Raw genomic sequence first — 20,116 nt, forward strand, 5'->3', positions numbered from 1 at the left:
GACAGGATATCGAGGCGTTGTCGTGGAGGAGAGGGGTTGCAGTTCGGTGGCCTGAGGATCTCATGCCTGCTCTTTGCAGATGATGTGGTCCTGATGGCATCATCGGTCACTGGATCAGTTCGCAGCCGAGTGTGAAGTGGTTGGGATGAGGATCAGCACCTAAATATCTGAGGCCATGGCTCTCGGCAGGAAACCGGTGGATTGCCTACTCCGGGTAGGGAATGAGCCCTTACCCGAAGTGAAGGAGTTCAAGTACCTCTGGGTCTTGTTCGCGAGTGAGGGGACGATGGAGCTGAATTGGCTGAAGAATCGGAGCAGCGGGGGCGGTACTACAGTCACTTTACCGCACCGTTGTGACGAAAAGAGAGCTGAGCCAGAAGGCAAAGCTCTCAATCTACCGGTCGATCTTCGTTCCTACCCTCACCTATGGTCATGAAGGCTGGGTCAAAAATCCGGAATGGGCTTTCTCAGGCGGGTGGCTGGAATCTCCCTTAGAGAAGCCATCCGTGAGAGACTCGGAGTAGAGCCGCCGCTCCTTTGCGTTGAAAGGAGCCAGTTGAGGTGGTTCGGGCATCTAGTAAGGATGCCACCTGGGCGCCTCCCTAGGGAGGTGTTCCAGGCACGTCCAGCTGGGAGGAGACCCCGGGGAAGACCCAGGACTCGGTGGAGAGATTATACCTCCTCACTGGCCTGGGAACGCCTCGGGATCCCCCCAGTCGGAGCTGGCAGATGTGGCCCGGAGAAGGGAAGTTTGGGGTTCCTTACTGGAGCTGCTTCCCCCGCAACCCAACACCGGATAAGCGTTAGACGATGGATGGATGGATGGACAGCCTGCAGCCCAACGGCCAACATGGTTATTGTTGGTTATATATGGGTGACATGCTGGTGCATATGGTCTGAGAGTTAACTATACCAGCTCAAACACCAGTGATTCAGTGGCATTATTATTCCCCATGTTGTTAATACTGACACATGAGGAAGAGCACGGAGCTGATACCTTTCTTAAGCCATCTGACGCATTACTACATGTAAAACATATACTTATCTCCACTGTAAATAAATACATTTTTACAAGGTTCATTTTGAATGTTTGCTGCTGCTGTAATGACATAAAACAATAAAACGCCACGACGAGCCCTAATCACACGTCTGTAATCCAGCCTGAGCCATAGAGAGCCTGGTGTCCGTTCTGTGGGAAAATGTTATTACATGCTATTAGGTAAAGGCCATCTTCAAGATGTGCAACAATGGAGGGCAGACTGGTGAATGTCCACATCATATTGAACTGTTGCTGATCATCAATGAGGTAAAATACTGACTGAAGAGATGATTGATTCAAAACTATATACAACCTATTACAAAAACACCATAAAAATACTGATCACTATGTTTCAATTGGTGGTAAATGAACAAGAGGAGACAAGAATAGAAACCTGGCAGGAATAAAAGAACAGGCAGTTTGTCCCCCTTCTGAGTGAAATAGGTCTTGTTTTGGAAAAGGCCTCAGAGAGAAAGTACTCACTGGCAGGCTTCAAGTCTCCACAGCTAAGCTGCCAGTCCACCTTTAAAGATTCTACTAAAGACCCAAATGGGTTTTTAGGGCACTGACTATCACATCACACTATTAAGTCAATTCTGGAATTCAGACTTAGCCTGCACCTGCGCCTGGGATGAGAATGAAGACATCAGGCAAAGATGGTTTTCAGTCCCATGTGATGTTACCTTTACTGTTAGAGAGCTGAAACCAAAGACACATCTTGTAGAAACCAATGTGGCTGTTATTATGTAGCAGAGGCCACAAATCAAGCATGTCACCATCCCCACAACTTCCTCCTTTACTGTCATTAACATGCCTTGGAAAAAAGAGCAAGCTGAAACATTGACAATGTCTTGCTTCTGATTAATAGTTTTAAATAAGACAGTTCATAATCCATTCAAATGAACACTTTAGGAACATGGCTGGTGTTAAGGAAGGGGCCTGAAAACCACTGCTTTAGAAGACATTAAAGTTTTAAAAATGAAAACAACATTCCACTTACGAAAACTTTATTGTATTGACTTAAACCTAGACTAATTAAATGACTAAAATGCGACTAGATAGATAGATAGATCCCGAGGGAAATTCTTAAGTCCAAAACTAAAAATTAAGGCTAAAGTGTCATAATGCTTTAAGTCCCGGGTTAAATGCACTTCTCAGGTTGTTTTTGGTTTGCTTCCCCCTGCCATCATCGAGAGGAGTTGTACAGTCTTATGGCCAGGGGAACAAAATAGTTCTTGAGCCTGTCTGTGGAGCAGGACAGGGACAGCAGTCTGCCGCTGAATAAGTCCCTCTGCCTGGTGAATGTGCTGTGCAGAGGGTGGTGGACTAAAACTAATACTAAACTAAATCTAAATCAGATTCCAAAATGAACACTTGAAGAGGACTTCAGCTCTGAGGAACAACACAAAATAACCTGTGTAGGTTACATGATAGGGTTCAGAATGGTCTTCACAGCACACAGGCTGGTAGAAGGGGGAGGTTTTGTCGCCCCGCCCAGGAACCTCCTGATTAATGGCCTCTGCAGGCTGCTCTGTGCAGGGCTCTGCCTGCCACTGCAGCTCTGTCCAAGCCTTCTCCCTCCAGAAGGCACAAAGTGATGTCCAATAACACAGCAGCAGCAGCCATTTGGTGTTATTAACAGACAAATACTGCTGACTAGGCTGTCGTTGCTGGACGACCAGGATCAGTGCAGGATCCATCAGAATGAATACAATGATGCGTCAGGTCAGAAACACATTGTCTGCAGGTACATTTATTTCACTGCAACAACAGCTGGAGCACTTTTACTAATGCATATATTCTGTACGGTTTACTGGATTTTATTGTGTTAGATGAGACTTAATCAAACAAAGACGGAAAACAATGAAGTCTTCCATTTACCTGACAGCAAGACATCAGCACTCATTGGATCCCTAGAAACTAGTTGGACAAATACAACTAAGACATGTTTGCACAGAGATCAGTATGGCTGATGCAGGCCAGGAAACAGGCTGCCCTATCATCTCAAAGCAGTACTGTAACTTTACGTTTCTACCTCTGAGGTGAAAGCACTGTGTTACAGACCATTATTACAGAGGGAGTGACTGCACACTTATCTTCACATGGAAAACAAAATAAGGATTTGTACTGTATGTGCCCACAAGTTCCGCTATGGCAGAGAGGAAGAAAGGGAATATTTACGAGGTCAGGACATTTAACTAAACAAAAGCCTTTGTGAGCAGTGAAAACAAGACTTGTTTCATGGGAATAATGACATTTATGAACAATATTTCAATTCAGGAAGGTCAAACTTAAAGGAGAGAACAGATGTGGAACAGAAGCAGGTGGGTGCATTGACTTCCACAATAATAAGTTAACCACTAGATCATTTCTGGGCCCCTTGATGAAAAGTAGAGACATGAATTTAGAAAAAGAAAAATGCGTATGCTTAACTTTCAAACTTTTGACAGAATCTTGTCATCCAATCATCAAATGATGATTCACGTCAGACAGGGTTAAAAAAAACCCCACGGTAAAATTATCATCTTAAGTGTACATTCAGTGTACGGGTAACAAAGCTAGCACTGCCACTAACTAATTGTTATGATGTGGTGTAAAGGGGTGGACCCAAGTGCAGAACCGGACAGGAGGCACGGGCAGGAGGCACGGGCAGGAGACCGCCGCTCTGGAGGCCGGGCAGGAGTCAATGGGGTCTCGAGAGTCAGGGGGAACACTGGGGTCTCGAGAGTCAGGGGAAACGCGACGGGAGTCTGGGGGAGAGCTGGGTCTCGAGAGTCAGGAGGAACTCGACGAGAGTCTGGGGACGAGCTGGGGCCTTGGGTCTGCCGCGGCAGGATCAGGAACGGGAGAGGCAAGGGGTTTCCGCAGCTCGACAGGAGAGGCAAGGGGTTGCCGCAGCTCGACAGGAGAGGAAAGGGGTTGCCGCAGCTCGACAGGAGAAATAGGAACTGGAAACTGCCGGGGGTCTGCAGCAGGGACCGGGGACTGCCGTGTACCGGCGGCAGGGTCCGGAACAGGAGCAGGAACAGCTGGGGACTGCCGCGGCTCGGCGGCAGGGTCCGGAACAGTAGCAGTAGCTGGGGTGTGACAGTTGATGTGCCACCGTCTGAATCCCTTGCTCCGAAGCCAGAAAGTCCTCTGGAGACTCCGAGGACCTACCAGGGCCAGAACCCAGGAATGTCAAACTAAAAAGTCAACTGAAAACAGAAACCAGGAAAGGCACGAGGAAGGTACGAGGAAGCACGAGGAGCCGTAGGACAAAATGCACCAGGTAACATTGATGACAAACCAACAAGGAACAATGGGACAGATAGGGATATATACAGTTCTGGTCACCATTATTGGCACCCATGAAATTTAAATACATCATGTAGAATAACGTTTGGAGGCAGTCATCGTTGCCAAAGGGTGTGCAACCAAATATTAAGGAAGGGTGCCTTTATTACTGTCCAGGTGATATTTTCTATTTCTTCTTTTAAATTACTACAAGTTGAAAAATAATGTTTTGTTGTTGAATTACTTTGGACATCCTATTAAAATATTCTGATTATAATAATGGTGACCAGAACTGTATACACACACAAACACTTATCAAGGGAACGAGATACAGCTGGGGGAGAAGGGCAAAGACACAATGGCAGGGTGAATAGACACAGGAGGATCTAATCAACAACAAAAGGTGGAGGGGAAAACACAAGGACAGGAAGTAAAACAAGACATGACACAAGCGGGAGTGAACCTTTTCAAAATAAAACAGGAAGTACAAAACCAAGATCATGACACTAATCTGCTGGCAGGTTTATAAATCTAGTCCCAGCTACTACTATGTTTTCTAATCGCACAGTTTTTATTTTCAAAACTGTCCATTTCAGTTGGAATTGATTATTGAAGATGATTTGAACGTGTTTGCGACAGACATTCGTTTATCTGTGTTTAGCATGGCGAGAGACCAACTTATTACAGTATTATTGAGGGGATCCTTGAATGTGGTTTTCATGAAGTGATGACATTAACATTAACTAAGTCGTGTTTTGGGTGTTGTTTTGGTTTGTTTCATACAAGAAGACAAGCTACCGAACAGTAGCCTCCTTATTACTGTTTCATAGGGAAATGCTGGTGATATAATTAAAAAACTGTACAGACATGATCTCTCTATCTATAAATACCACATTATAGCGGCCTCATAACACTGGATTTAAAATGATTGAAAACTAAAATACAGACTAGCATGTCTCTGATAAAAACCTTCTCATACACACAGTCTGAACTACACACTACAGCCAACAACCCGGTGCTCCTGTTTTTCACCCTACTTGGACTCCCTCCATCTATAAGCTCCACCCTGATGATGAATTTAACCTACACAGGCCAGCTGCCCTCCTACAACCGGCTAGCGGAGGATTTACCAAAGTTACCTGAGCATTAACCAAACACAGAAAGTATTAGGTCTCGGCCTGTTCGTTAGTTGTTTTATGTTATGTTTGTACTTACTGTTTTATTTTGTTAATCACCTGTTCTCTGTTGTTTCTACTTCCTAACCCCAGGTGTTCCCAATCTGTTTGTTAGTGTCCTCACCTGTGCCTCGTTGTTCCCTCTCACTTCTTGGTGTATATAGTCTGTGTTTTGTTTGTCTCTCGTTGCCAGTTCGTCTTTGTACTTTAATGTCAAGAGTTCCAGCGTTAGTATCGTCTTCCTGTTTCCCAAGTGTTTGATTCCCTGGCTTCCTCGACCCTATTTCCGTGACCTGATTCTGTCTTTGCCTGATCCTTGTCTGCAGTGCTGCTACGCTGAGTATCTACCTGTGTACCGAACCTGTTTCTGTGACCCGACTCTGCTCCTGGATTATCCCTGCATGCTTTGTATGATCAACTGCCTATGCGTGTACCATAGCAACTGCAAAGTTTCAGTAAAGACTATTTGCATTTACATTGATCTGCCTCTGAGTCGTGCTATTGAGTCCCACCCTCCTGTCTTGATCGTACCGTTACAGAAAGCTTCTATCACATAGGTTTAACTGCATATTATGCAACCTGCTGGCCATGTTGTGCTATCTGAAAGATGCCTGGATGGTCCAGAAAAGAATAAGGGGGCATGATGAGTAATAAAAAAGGAAAAATATATTCAGGGGCTTCTGACCTCCATGTGAAGGAAGATGATCAAAAAAACAAATATAATCAGCTGGATCAGTAAAGTCTTCTTTTCTTTGTGCAGCTACTTCAGCTCCACCTGCCTAGTTTACTCCTACTTCAGACATTGATTTCCTATTTTCTTTCTGAGACCTGAAGTTATTTTTGATCCTTAGCTGAGCTCAACACTCAAAATAGAAAGTAAACTATTCACTCTCCTCAGAAGCGGTGGAGGCTTTTGTGGTAACAAATGTGTGATATTTATTTAATGAAACTGGATAGATTAACCCTGAAGCAGAGGCAACACTGCAACAATTTCAAATAGCTGTCATATCATCACTTACTAGTTTTCCATTTTATTTGATGCAGTCCTCCCTCAAACTGCATCACACTGCACCTCAAGCCTGCTGACCTGGTCCTGCTGGACACCGGGAAGCCTTATTGACATTTTCCTGGATTCATCCAAACTTTCTTGGATTCATCCAAACTTTCTATTTCTTTTTTTCCAACACAACATAATTTCTGTCAAATGTTGTATTTGTACTATGTTGTTTATCCTGTACACACGACATCTATTGCACGTCTGTCCGTCCTGGGAGAGGGATCAGTTGCTCTCCCTGAGGTTTCTTCCATTTTTTCCCCTTTAATTTTGGGGTTTCTTTTAGGAAGTTTTTCCTTGTGCGATGCGAGGGTCTAAGGACAGAGGATGTCGTAACCTGTACAGTCTGTAAAGCACACTGAGACAAATGTATAATTTGTGATATTGGGCTATACAAATAAATTTGATTTGATTTGAAGTAAAATGAAAAGCATGTTTGCCTGGATAACAAACTCTGTGACTTGATGAAATGGATCTATAACGTTTACCTGCGTTGATTTTCTTTATTCATTCTTTATATTTCTTTAAGGGGTATACTAATGGACAAATCATAAAAGACCCTGGCCATTTTATGCTGCAAAACCAGCCTCTCTCCACCCTTCCCGCCTCAACTCCACTGCATGTGGCATGCCAGTAGCTGAACTGCACAGTTTGCTAAATGAAGCGAGGAGGTGGTTTGAGAGGCACAAAGACTCCTTTGTTCTGCTGGGCAAGTCTAGAAGAATTTTTGAGCAAAACCAATTTCTGGTGGTTGTAATGTTCAGGAGACAAGCGATGTGAGGCATGCTCTGCTGGGAAAAAATGGTGGCTGCATTCCTCAGTTGGAGCTGTATGTGCATATGTTTTGGAGGGAGTTACTGTTAAATCCATGACTGTACTCACTTTCCTAACAAGCCCTAACTGACAGTGTAGTCCAAAAGCCATTCTCTGCAACTGCTGCAAAGAGATGTGATCCGAAAGCAGACGTGGAAATAAATAGCACACACTTTTATCCCCACTAAAACAGACAACTGCAATCATCTTTCTCTCAATCTCAAACCCAATCCAGCATGTGCACCACATTAATTTCATTTTAATGTAATGCCAGTAATAGATATTCACTGTAAAACCTGGAGTATTGCCAATGATTTGGTAAACTGACATTACTAAAAACATGTTGTTTTTCTAATATATAAAATATAGACATTTGCTGCACTTTTTGTTGGGAGATTGTTTTGAAACTTGGCATAGGTGCAATATATTGTATTACAAAGCTCAAGACCCAAGGACTCATGTCATTAACAATGAACACTTCTGGATTGTATTTCACTGTCTGAAACAACATGCACCTTGCGTTTTTGCCTATTGTTTGCTCTATGCAGCATATGCAAAAGAACATTGCAGAATGACAACCAAACACACACACATTTTCACAGCGCTGTAATGTCTTGATACACAGAGCCGTGTCCCATTCCTGTTCTCCAGCCAGTGTTCCACCAGCCTCGGCCAGACAATTAATTTTCTCAGGGCAGATCTCTCCAATCCATCTTTCTAAGAAGTGTTTCTGTCCACTACGGTACAGGGGTAGTAGCAGATATCAGTAGATAATGATTATTTGTTAGTATTCACTGTTTCAAAAAAGCAAAAAGGCCCCAGCAGTGCCTCTGCCTGCTTGCCCCAGGAGAGACTGTCATGGTCTGATTTGTTTCATCTGGAAAGGAATGCCATGTGCAATATTCAACTTTTATCAACCACTTTGTACTTTTACTCTATTTTATTCTATTTAATTATTGTGTATTCGCCACTTTACTTTCTTGTTCTTTTGCTGTAACAAGGTACACTTCCCCGTTGTGGGACTAATGAAGGATTTCTGATTCTGATACTGATAACGACCAAATACATCTCATCTTATGTTATGTTTCCCTGCAGAGCAGATACCAAAAGTATTTTCCAACATCCGAGGCTTTAGAAAGGGACGATTGTTCTTTCAAAGCTCATCAACATTCATCCATACTTTCTCTTTTTTTTCCAACACAACATAATTTCTGTCAAATGTTGTATTTGTACTATGTTGTTTATCCTGTACACACAACATCTATTGCACGTCTGTCCGTCCTGGGAGAGGGATCCCTCCTCAGTTGCTCTCCCTGAGGTTTCTTCCATTTTTCCCCCTTTAATTATGGGGTTTCTTTTAGGAGGTTTTTCCTTGTGCGATGCGAGGGTCTAAGGACTGAGGGTGTCGTAACCTGTACAGTCTGTAAAGCACACTGAGACAAATGTATAATTTGTGATATTGGGCTATACAAATAAATTTGATTTGATTTGATTTGATTTGATCAACAGTCTGAGTTTAGTAGCAGGATACTGAGTTAGAACTCTGTAATGCTGCCAGGCTATACTCAAGGTGAATGAAAGGGACAACACCTGTAGTGACTCACTGTACACAGAAAGATATGTGAGAGTCTTCTGCCCTCGGGGCAGTGCTGCTACGCTGAGTATCTACCTGTGTACCGAATCTGTTTCTGTGACCCGACTCTGCTCCTGGATTATCCCTGCATGCTTTGTATGATCAACTGCCTATGCGTATGCCTATGAGGTCGGACTCATCATCTGTCAGGTAACATTGTAATATAGAGGATATAAAGGGATATGTTCAGGATCTCCTGTAGAACCTGCTACATGTTGAACATATATTTACCAAAATGACCTTTAAATAAAGATTATAATCGTTCAGACCAACACAGTGACACGGGTCAGTCAAATCATGTCAGCACACATCTTTTTATCCTATGCAAAGTGGATTTTAGACAATTATCTATCAAATGGAAGTGAAAACAAAAATTAACTGAAGTGACCACACATGAAATTGTCCATTTCAATGTAAATCTTTAATTTTGAGAGATGCTTACATGCCAGAGGTAGAGTAATATACTAACTATACTAACATGTGTCCATAACCTGTAGACTTAAAAACCTGTCTGATCGCTTGCAATACAGCTCATGTTGTTAAGCCAATAATGCGGCAGTGAAAACATTCACTGTGTCAAAAAAAAGAACTTCTTGAAAACAAAATGAAGGCCTCATGTTTGCTGTATGCAGTATTTAGCAGGTTCCTCTGAGGGAAGAAAATGAACCCTTAATGGTTCTGCATGTAAGCTAACTGCATGCAAACACATCACCAGCACATTCAGGAGGCAGAGCACGGAGGGTGAGCACTGCTGTCACATATCAAACCTCACCATCCCCATGTGAGTGGCAAAACAAAGCAACCGGTGGAGCAAAGTTAAAGAAAATATCTGTTTAAACAGCTGACTTTCAGGAACAAGAATGTAAACAAACAATTGCGTCCGAAGCTGTGCATAAAAAAAGGAAAAAATGTGACCTTTCCTCTGTTTCGAAGTCCCCCCTGCAGCAGCAGCAGCAACAACATAATTTCTCTTTCACTCTGTGCTGCAATTGCTCCACGTCATGGAACACGTCGTTCTCAAAATATTCTGATACACATGAGGCGTCCCAGATGCAGCGTAGGTCGTCCACTGTGATACAATAGACGGGATAAAACGATCAACTGTTTTGCCCGATACCCATTTTTGTTCCTGACGCTCTACATCTGTTGGGTCAGGCTATTATCGGGCTGATATTTTGTAGCCATTACAGGACTGAACAAATAAACAAGGATAAGATTTTGGTATCGGAAGTGTTTTGGTTACCATTTGTAGTCTGTGTAGTATTGACCAATGACGTTTGAGCAGTCTTTGTTTGAATGCAGGTTACCACACTAGCAAAAGCTTTCTCCAACTGTGAAACAAGGTGCCATAGCTAATTTGAGAGACAGGTCAATGGTGTTTATGATGTTTCATTTATTGTTATTAAATTATTATCACTGCCAAGGAGGGTATGTTTTTACTGCAGTTTGTCTGTCAGCAGGACTACAGAAAAACTACTGTTCTGATTTTCATGAAACTTGGTGAAAGGGTGTAGCATGGGCTGAGGAAGAACCCAATACTTTTTGGAGCGGATCTGAATCACAGGGTGGAGACACACATTTTCATTTCATTGCGCCCTATGTGGCAATAATAATAAAAGTGAAACATAATTGTTGCGCTGCATAAATGTGGGGTCGGAGTAATCGGTAACTGGGAAAATTCATTTGATGTCAAGTCGGAACAGCAACTGGGAAGCAGATATCAAAGAAAATGCAAATGAAATACAACACATCCTGCTTGTAGTGTCCATGTTGTTTCCACACACCGAAGTCAGACTGGGGAAATGGGACCATCCAAGGAACACGTGAATGCACCATTGGCCTTGGCCGAGTGCCATTCTAGTTACTTTACTTTCTGTTTAATAAGTCTGCTTTTCTCTTGAAGTGTATTTAGGCATATGAGATGACACTATAAATAAATGTAAGTACTTCAGTTCTCTGCAGCCTCATATGCTTTCTGATTACTGCTGTACTCCAGCTGATTGTTGAGTCGGATATCTTCTCCCAACCTCTTGTGTGACAATACCTCTATGTTACATTAAAAGGGTTCACACACACACACACACACACACACACACACACACACACACACACACACACACACACACACACACACACACACACACACATACACATCTACTGCATATGTTGATCTGATACTGTGGTCAGACAAGTAGAACAAGAGAACAAGAGAACAAGAGAACAACATAATACTTCATCTAGTTTTCTGCTTGAGAGAATAAACAGTGAGGGGGACATGTGTACTCGCTATATGGTGTGTGATGTGTGCTGTCTCTGACCTTTGTCCTCTTTTCTACTGGTTGGCTGTAATGCTGCTGTTTCAGGAATGAGTCTTTACATGCCTATGCCCATCCATCCGTTCTATATACTTTACATTACTGCGATCATTTCCAAGGCATACCATTGTGTTTTGGGGGATTTTGGAATGGGTTTTTAAGACAGCCATTGGTTTACTCTGGAGGAAATCCGCTTGCAGACTTGGGGTTTGAAACAAAACAGGCTTGTGAACATTCAAAATCAGCAGTTTGCTGCTTGAAGCTCATCCAAAAAAGCTCTCCCCCACCACCCACTACATCCACACACACACATGAGTTAAAAAAATAAAAAAAAGTTGCTTATTGCTAGCAAAAAGAGAAACTGTGAATATGTAACATTTGTTGAATGTACAACTCAGGGTGAAATGTTCATCTGCAGCTTGCGGTCATGAAAATACTCCTATAAGTAACAACATACATAATTACAGCAAGTTTGCTCAGTATTCCTGGGAGTGTTTGCCCAGTGTCACTGACAGTGTTTGCACCATATTCCCCCTAGCCTCCCCATAGGCAGTTATGGAAAAAGCCGCAATGCTCAAGCAATATTTGGTACCACTACCAGAAGTATTTAAGTGCCCTGTGGAGTTTTTTGTAAACTAACAAAGTTCTGTTTACATTCATACAACTGAAAACTCATTGTTTGTATGCTTCTGGCCGGACTTTCATGCTCTTATCATATTTGAACTTGTGCTGCAGCCAGCAGCCTTTACGTGCCGTGTTGACTTGTTCTGCGACCTGGTAGGGTTGCTGTTGTGACTTTTATATAAAAGATGCTTTGTTGACTGATGAATGTCTCAAAGGTTCTTTTTCTATAAAGGCGGCAGAGACTCTGTTTAAACTAAAACCGGATTGTGAGCTATATAGTTCACCTTACATTTGGCACCCTGATGCATAAATGACACAGATTTTATTTCTAAACTCAAACTGCATCAGGAACAACATTTCGTAAGAACTTAGTAAGTTTTCCAATATGTAGTATTTGTTTTCTTTAAAAGAATCAAGCCACATGAAGCAATACAAAAAGAAAGATTTCCTTATCATTATGTCTTCTTCTTGTGTGTATGTGTTCATTCTAAAAGCTGCACCTCCACATCACACGCAGGCTATAGAGAGAGGTACATTTACAGTAAGTGTAAAGCTAAAGTGGTCTCTTTGTTTATTCGCCAGCTTAATGCTTAATTCAATTATAGCACGAGCATCTTGATCTACAGGTCCACTATGGTCAGTCACTGGAGCGTAAAACGTTCAAGATTCCTTTATGCAGTACTGGCAATGAAACAAATATAAATGAAAGAAGAGTCCTATTAAAGATACCACATACCACCCAAGTGAGAGCTACATTCTCTAACTGTAATGCTTTCCTGATAGTTGGGTTACAAATCAAACCAGCATGTATTTTCTTCTCACTACTAAAGTGAACATCAGTGAAAGGGTTCACACAGTAAATGTGTGGATATCTTGTGCATCATTTCAACAGGGGTCATCACACTACAAACCGTACATCTTCAAAAGTTACAGTTCACATTTTGTTTTGTTTTGCAAAAACATTTCTTATATGCTTCTCACTGTATGAGTATGGAATTGATAGCCTAGCTTAGCATAAAGACTGGATGCATTGGGAAACTGCTAGCCCCTTTCCACAGCTGTGAAATACATCTACAAACACCTGTAAAATGGTCTTATATTTTTTTTTAAGTTATATTTTCAGGCTTTTCATGCCTTTATGATAGTGAAGTACAGATTGTGAAAGGGGGAGAGAGAGAAGGGGAACAACATACAGCAAATGGCCACAGGTCGGACTCGAAGCAGTGGCCTTTGTATGTGGGACGCCTGTGCTACCGGTTGAGCTACCCTACGCCCCTGAAATGGTCTTATTTAAACAATTGTTCTTGTTTGTCTAACCTGTGCACAAACAGAAATGTAAAAACAACCATTTGTGGTTTGAGATTAAGTTATGTGCTGGAAACAAACAACAAGAACAAAACTGCAATTTGTCACTTTTACATTTTGCCTGTGTATGGATTAGTATGGCATAAATAAGACACAGCGTGTTTATTGATGAGCTTTAGGCAAACATTTTCACCTTGGGCAGGACCAGACCAGCTGTCTTTAGCCTGTTTTTAGACTAAAGGTCCAGATGAGATGAAGATGAAACATGAAAAGAGCCTCTGTGTGCGCCCTCTTCACTTTAGTCATTTGTTTGTTTTCCTCATGTCCATTTCTCTTCTCGTGCACTGATTCACTGAAGCTGAACAGCCAACCTGAGTGATTTCTTTCGCCGACAGTCTCCACCGCCGATTGAACATGCTGAATCTGCTGTGGAGACTGTCGGCAGGGCTGAGAAGGACCAACAGTGCGGGACACACCGCAAAATTGCCATTGACCTAAGGCCAATATGACCTTTAGCTAGGCTAACCACCAGCTCTGGACTTAACACACAGACATGAAATAAAATGATCTGCTCATCTCAATCTCAAAAGAGATAAAAGTAGAATATTCCACAAAGTGTTGCACTTATCCTTTGAAATGAAACAGTGATCTAAGACCTCAGAAACAAACACACTGGAAAACAAGTAACTTACAGCGATTTCCCTGCAGGCAGACATCGATATTCCAGTGCCTTCTATTTGTTTCAGTGCGTACTCCTTCTCATCTTTCCTGTAGATATGAGAGGAGAAGAAGGGAGCAACGTTATAAGATGGCACAGCTTTTCTTTATCAGCAGCCTTTTCAAAATCAACCTTAAGTGCTCTGTTGTTGCCTGGATCCCCGCTCTGCATGAATTTCACCCTTGACAGTCTTGGTGGTGATGGTCTAGTGGTCTAGTGGTACGCCTTCCAAACAGAACATCTGGAAGATTGTGAGTTCAATACCAGGGCTGCCACCATTGTACCCCTAAGCAAGGTACTTGCTCAGGGAGACTGTCCCTGTAGTTAGTTCACTGTAAGTTGTTCTGGATCAGATAATGGGATAAGTCTGCTAAATGACCTGTAATGTAATGATGCTGAGACAGATATTCAGGCTGGACTTTGTTTTTACTATCTCCATGCAGGATAGTCATTTGCCCTTGTGAATCACATTTGTGCATGAAACCCAGTTAATAAGTGAAATGTGAGACAGCAGGCATGCTCAGTGGACAGATATTGATTATTTGAAATATGAAATAAAAGATGAGTTGAGAGCAGTGGAGAAACAAGGGCTGGAGAAAACTATTTATATTTAAAACAGTGCAAAGACTCATGATTCAAATGAACACAATCTGTAGACGGCATCCAATAACAACTTCAGTGAGCAGGTCCCTGTGGTGCTAGAATCCAACACACTTCAGCCTAATTTGCAGTGGAGATGGTCATAGATTAGCTGGAGCTCTCAGACACACATCCAAATACTAAGTGGGCTGCAGAGATGCTCAAAAAATGTATAACATTTAATCAAAATGTCCTTAAATGAATGTAGTCAAATTCACATAGTAAAATAATTATCCCACAAATGGTAAGAAAAGCCACTCCAACACATATTCCTCCAGGTAATTCGATGGGCATTTTACATTTTGCCACAGGTAAATAGCCTGCTGACAGTTTGAAAAGTGTCTGACGGCTGTGTCAGCTCACGTCTTGAGTAAAACGTTGTATTTGTAATTAATCTGCCAATTACTTTCTCCACTTATCAACTCATTGTTTGGTCTTTAAAGTGTTAGAAAATAATTATAATTATAATTTCTTAAAGCCAGAAGAGATCTCTTTAGATTGCCTGTTTCGTTGAACCGACAGTCTAAATCCAAAAGATGTTTTGTTTCATATAATATAAAACCAAAAAAAGGAGCATATTCTCACATTCTGGAGTCTGGAGCCAGAGAATGTTCAGCAGTTTTTCATGAAAAATTACTTCAACAGTTCATTGACTATCAAAAGAGTTCTGTCCAATTGTTCCAGGTCTGTAACACATCTCAAAAGAACATCAGCAGCACCAGCACAGGCCTCTGATGAAGTCAGTGTGCTTTGGACGCAGTCCTGTCACGTCTCTCTTTTAAAGTTTGGAACACTGTGGTCTGCGGATGCACTGGTGACACTTGGTGTGCAGTATGCAAACCTATGCTTAGAAAACCACCAGAGACAAGCAGCACTGCAAATGTCTGAACAAAGTTTACTTTGGACCAGAACAGACAACCCAGCACTTTGTGTATTATTGTCGTCCAAACATTAAAACTGATTTGATGCTGGTATCTTCTCCCATTAATGTATCAAGACCCACTGAGAGACTCTTGGGAGGCGTTTTGAACATACTTATTGCTTCCAACACTTACACTTAAAAACAAAAGATAGCATCTTCATACAGCATGTCATGTTTTTTTTCAGATGACGACAATTCTCCTGATTAAAGTGATCAAATGATAGCGCAGTAGGTTGAAGATAGCGCACTCATGTCTGCAGCAGAGATGCACACACTGGTGCATATATTTATCACCTGGTTCTATCGCATCTCTACTGGTAACAACCTTTTTCACAGCAGACTTTTTGACTTGTCGTGGCAGGAAAAGCACAAGTGTAATTAATAAAATGATGGCGGCACTCCAGCGTTAATGTTATTAGTTGTACCTTAAGACATCATAAGGCTGTCAGCAATAAATAAATGGATGAGCAATAATTTCTTAAAATTAAATGAGAACACTGAAATCCTACTAGTAGGTCCTGTAACAAAAAGAGAGATGATGCTGAATAACATGGGGAAACTTACTCCTTTGATTAAACCTGAAGTTACAAGTCTTGGTCATAGACTCAGATCTAAGCTTTGACTCCCACATAAACACGGTGACAAAAACATCCTTCTTCCACCTTAGAAATATAGCTCAAATCAGACAATTTATAAATCAAAAGGATGCTGAAAAACGAATCCATGCTTTTATCTCAAGCCGACTCGATTACTGTAATGCACTCTTTACCGGCCTCACAAAAAAAACAACGGAGAGACTTCAGCTCATCCAAAACGCTGCAGTGAGGCTGCTGACTAGAACCAAGAGGAGAGACCACATCAGTCCAGTGTTAGCTGCTCTATACAGGCTTCCAGTAACTTTTAGAATTAATTTTAAGGTCCTCCTTCTTGTATACAAAGCCCTAAACGGAACCGCCACCAAGTTACACTGCCAACTCTCTAATAAACTATGTGCCCCCAAGAACATTACGATCATCCACTACTGGTTTATTAAATGTTCCCAGAAACATCCAAAAGAAAATTGGAGATGTAGCCTTTTGCAATTATGCACCAAAGCTATGGAACACTTTACCTGCAGACATTAGGGAGGCAAGCTCGCTCAATATCTTCAAAAGTAAACTAAAAACATATCTCTTCACTTTAGCCTTTTAATGGTGATATTGTATACAATCTTTAATGCTTTATGCTACTTTAAACTCATTTAAATGGTTTTATTAAAGCTGCTATCTTTTTACTATTAGCCTTTTAATGGTGATATTTTATATCTTTTTATTTTAGCCTTTTAATGGTGCATTTTTTAATGCCGCTTTAAACTAATTTAAATGATTTCATTCTGTACTGTTCATTTTTGCTATAACTGGTTTAACTTTGAATGTGTAAAGGTAACTTCGATACATTTCAGAGTGTGTATTCTTGAAAAATCTGAGATCAAATAGACTGAGTTACCACAGGAACAAGAGGAAGTTTCTCTGATAAATGTGTTTGAAAAAATATTATTGGAGAAAAACTGGCTTTAACCGATAGATTTAAGACTACCAAGAATGTGTAGCAAAGGGAGTAAACCAGTTGAAAGGCCACAGGGGCCCATTGTTGATCTCATGCTTTCAAAATATGGCTCTGATAGTTTAAAACATTTATAAAAATGGTGTGATGAATGTGATTTCCCGGCAGGAGGGTCGTTAAGTACGGCACAGATACGGAAGCTATGCATGATCTCCAATGCTATTTTATACTATTTTAATTCTGCTATTTTTATACTAATTTGAATGCTACTTCACACTCATTTACATCAACACTGTGACTGTGACTGTGATTATTGTACTGTAAATGCTCTTATTCTGTCCTTGTACTAATTGTTATGTTTTTGCTGTGAAGCACTTTGGGCTGCAATTCTTGTATGAAAGGTGCTATACAAATAAAGCTTATTATTATTATTATTATTATTATTATTATTATTATTATTATTATTATTATAAGACACGTGATATACTACCATATCAATGCACTGGGCTATTCCGATCATAAATGAATAATTTGAGTTTTCTGCATGCAAAGCGTGAAGGCGTAAAGCACTGCTACAGCTATTAGCTACTTCACTTTCTTCCGAGGAAAGTATAGCTGAAGGTACATTTAAAAGAAGTCTGCATGAAACAATAATGAGTGGAAGTAAAAATGATTGACAAGATTATCCACCAAAATCACAACTTTGATATTTTAGCCATCTCACTATATTTCTTCTTTACTTTGTTCATTTTCTTTAAAGTAAGCCCTTATATATGCTACATACACTGCATCTATAATCTATAATACTCACCTTCAGGATGTTATTACCTCACAGCATTAAACACAGTTCTCAGGTATTACTGCTGCAGAAATGACCCGCCTGTGCTCACCTTTTGACCTCACATCCCCTCACATTCCATCCCAATGTTGTAGAGGGGAATATGATAAGACTGCCTGCAGCCTTGCCTCAGCTGTACAACTCAGTGAGTCAATGATGAGAAGAGGAAAGGCTTCTCCGAGACAGAGTTATGTTGCTAACTGTATAACGCCAAAGATATGACAAATGCAAATGACTAATTTATGGCTGTACCAATCCCACGTTATCTCTCCTGTTCAACTCAGGCTATTGGCTGATACTGAGTACTGATCTTTAATGTTACCTTACACAATATACTATATTGTGTAAGGTAATATGGGATAATATGTAAGGTAACTGTAACTACACATAACCTCTTCAATCACATCTGGCTCATACCTGAACCCTGTGACAGTCTGGTAAACTTAGTGCACATTTTATTGATATCATTCTAGATTTATAAAATTGTATTATTACAATGATATGACAGTAGTCTTGGATTGGGCTAAACCCTGTGATAAGGTCATTACAGGCAATAAAACCAATCTAGAATGTGGGATCAAGGCATCACTACTTCCGAGGTCTTACTTTGGTTGACAGCAGCCATTTTAAATTATGAAAGGAAGAAAACAAAGCACCTCCTCTTGCACCATCCCCTGCTAGGACATGCTTGCATTCCATTTACTTTCCAAGCCGTCAGGTCAGAGTGATCAACCTAACTTTTAGCACTCTAAGCATATTTCACTATTAAAATATAACTTTAGTCAAGTATTATTGTACACTGGTAATGTGTCAACTGTAGCCTCATGCAGCAACAGATAAGACACTGCTGGCACAGTAGAACAGAAATGTGAGAGCATGTCTGTCCATCTTCCTGTTGCTGATATGTACATTGTACTCACACGTGCACCGTCACATGCCTGACAGTGACAATGTGAAGACATAACATAGAATAGCAAACAGATTACATTAGACTGTGAGTGTAAAAAAAAGTTTGGCAGTGCATTGTTACACATGGGGAAGCAGCTGGATGTCACTATCGCGATGAAGGACGATACGATGTTTAAATACATTAAGGCAAGCTGTCTTCATTAGCACCGTAAAGACAACACTGCTCATAAAATAAGTCGCACCGCTGCTTTACCGTGTTGTTTTGGGGGGTGGGGGAGAGGAGGAGGAGGAGGGGGAGAGGGAGGCGGTTGGTGAGTGAGTGAGTGCGTTACATGAAAACAAAAACACAGAGAGACACGGGTTACCGCTTCGGCGAGGTTCAAATCTAACGCCCCGTATAACACACAACCACTGTGTCCAGAGAAATGCAGCCTGCTCGCGCTTTGATGTCAGCATAAACAATACCGTAACCACAGTTATCTTAATCTTACCCGTTTTTGCGTTTAGCTTTATAAACGTGCCCGTAGGTGCCTCGACCCACTTTGCAACCTTCATATTCGAACAGATCTTCTACTCTTTCTCGCTCGGCCGCCAGCTTTGTTTTGAAGTCGTAATCCATTTTATCTCATAAATACGTCTTCATTTACAATAAAATAAAATATTAATTATTACATGCATTAATTAAATAATCTGGTGGTTTTATTCCCCCACCATTTCCTTGTTTGGGATTTTGGTCTGCTCCGTTTAATGTTCACTGGCTCTTTGGCGTTTCTAATTGGCGCACAGGGCTCGCTGGGAAAGGTAGTTCTTTAGAGCAGGCACTACGTTTCGCCGGCTCGCAATCGGAGAAAAGGAAACTACAACCCGCTTTTCTCGCTGCGGTTTGTTGCACTTTGCATACTCACGGACACTCATGAGGGTTGTTTGTTCAAAGTGTATACTTTATAGTCTTTATACATATTAAGAAATATTTGTATAATCCCTGAACGTTACACGTTAAATGGCGTTAACACGCATACCAATTATTATCAAGGTAATACAACAAACACATTAGAACTTTACAGAAAAATATAAATCAAGGTTCATCTGAAAATACAGTTTTGTTTTGTCAAATAAGCAGTAAATGCACATTATGTCACATTCATATTCAATTTTTCCTTAAAACTGCAATTGTATTTGACATATAATGATATTCTATGTGTAGTAATATTATTTTCACATACAAAAACAACAACTTTATGTTTTAGTTTATGTCAACATGGAGTACAAACAATAAATGAATGCACTTCGGTCGTGCAACAGTACATGGCAGGA

General features: G+C 41.1%; 1 protein-coding gene across 1 annotated transcript in view; it reads right to left on the reverse strand.

Moving 5' to 3' along the window:
- The window catches only part of cdk19 (cyclin dependent kinase 19), a 55,832-nt gene extending 36,280 nt beyond the window's left edge, over window positions 1-19,552 (reverse strand). Inside the window, exons 1-2 of the mRNA XM_029425392.1 lie at window positions 19,294-19,552; window positions 13,927-14,002 (exon numbers count right to left, since the gene is read on the reverse strand). Coding sequence (XP_029281252.1) covers window positions 13,927-14,002; window positions 19,294-19,421 — 204 coding nt within the window. The 5' untranslated portion in view covers window positions 19,422-19,552. The remainder of the gene's footprint in view (window positions 1-13,926; window positions 14,003-19,293) is intronic.
- Window positions 19,553-20,116: the final 564 nt, after the last annotated feature.

Source organism: Cottoperca gobio, chromosome 24 (assembly GCF_900634415.1).
Source record: "Cottoperca gobio chromosome 24, fCotGob3.1, whole genome shotgun sequence".
Classification (NCBI taxonomy): Eukaryota; Metazoa; Chordata; class Actinopteri; order Perciformes; family Bovichtidae; genus Cottoperca; species Cottoperca gobio.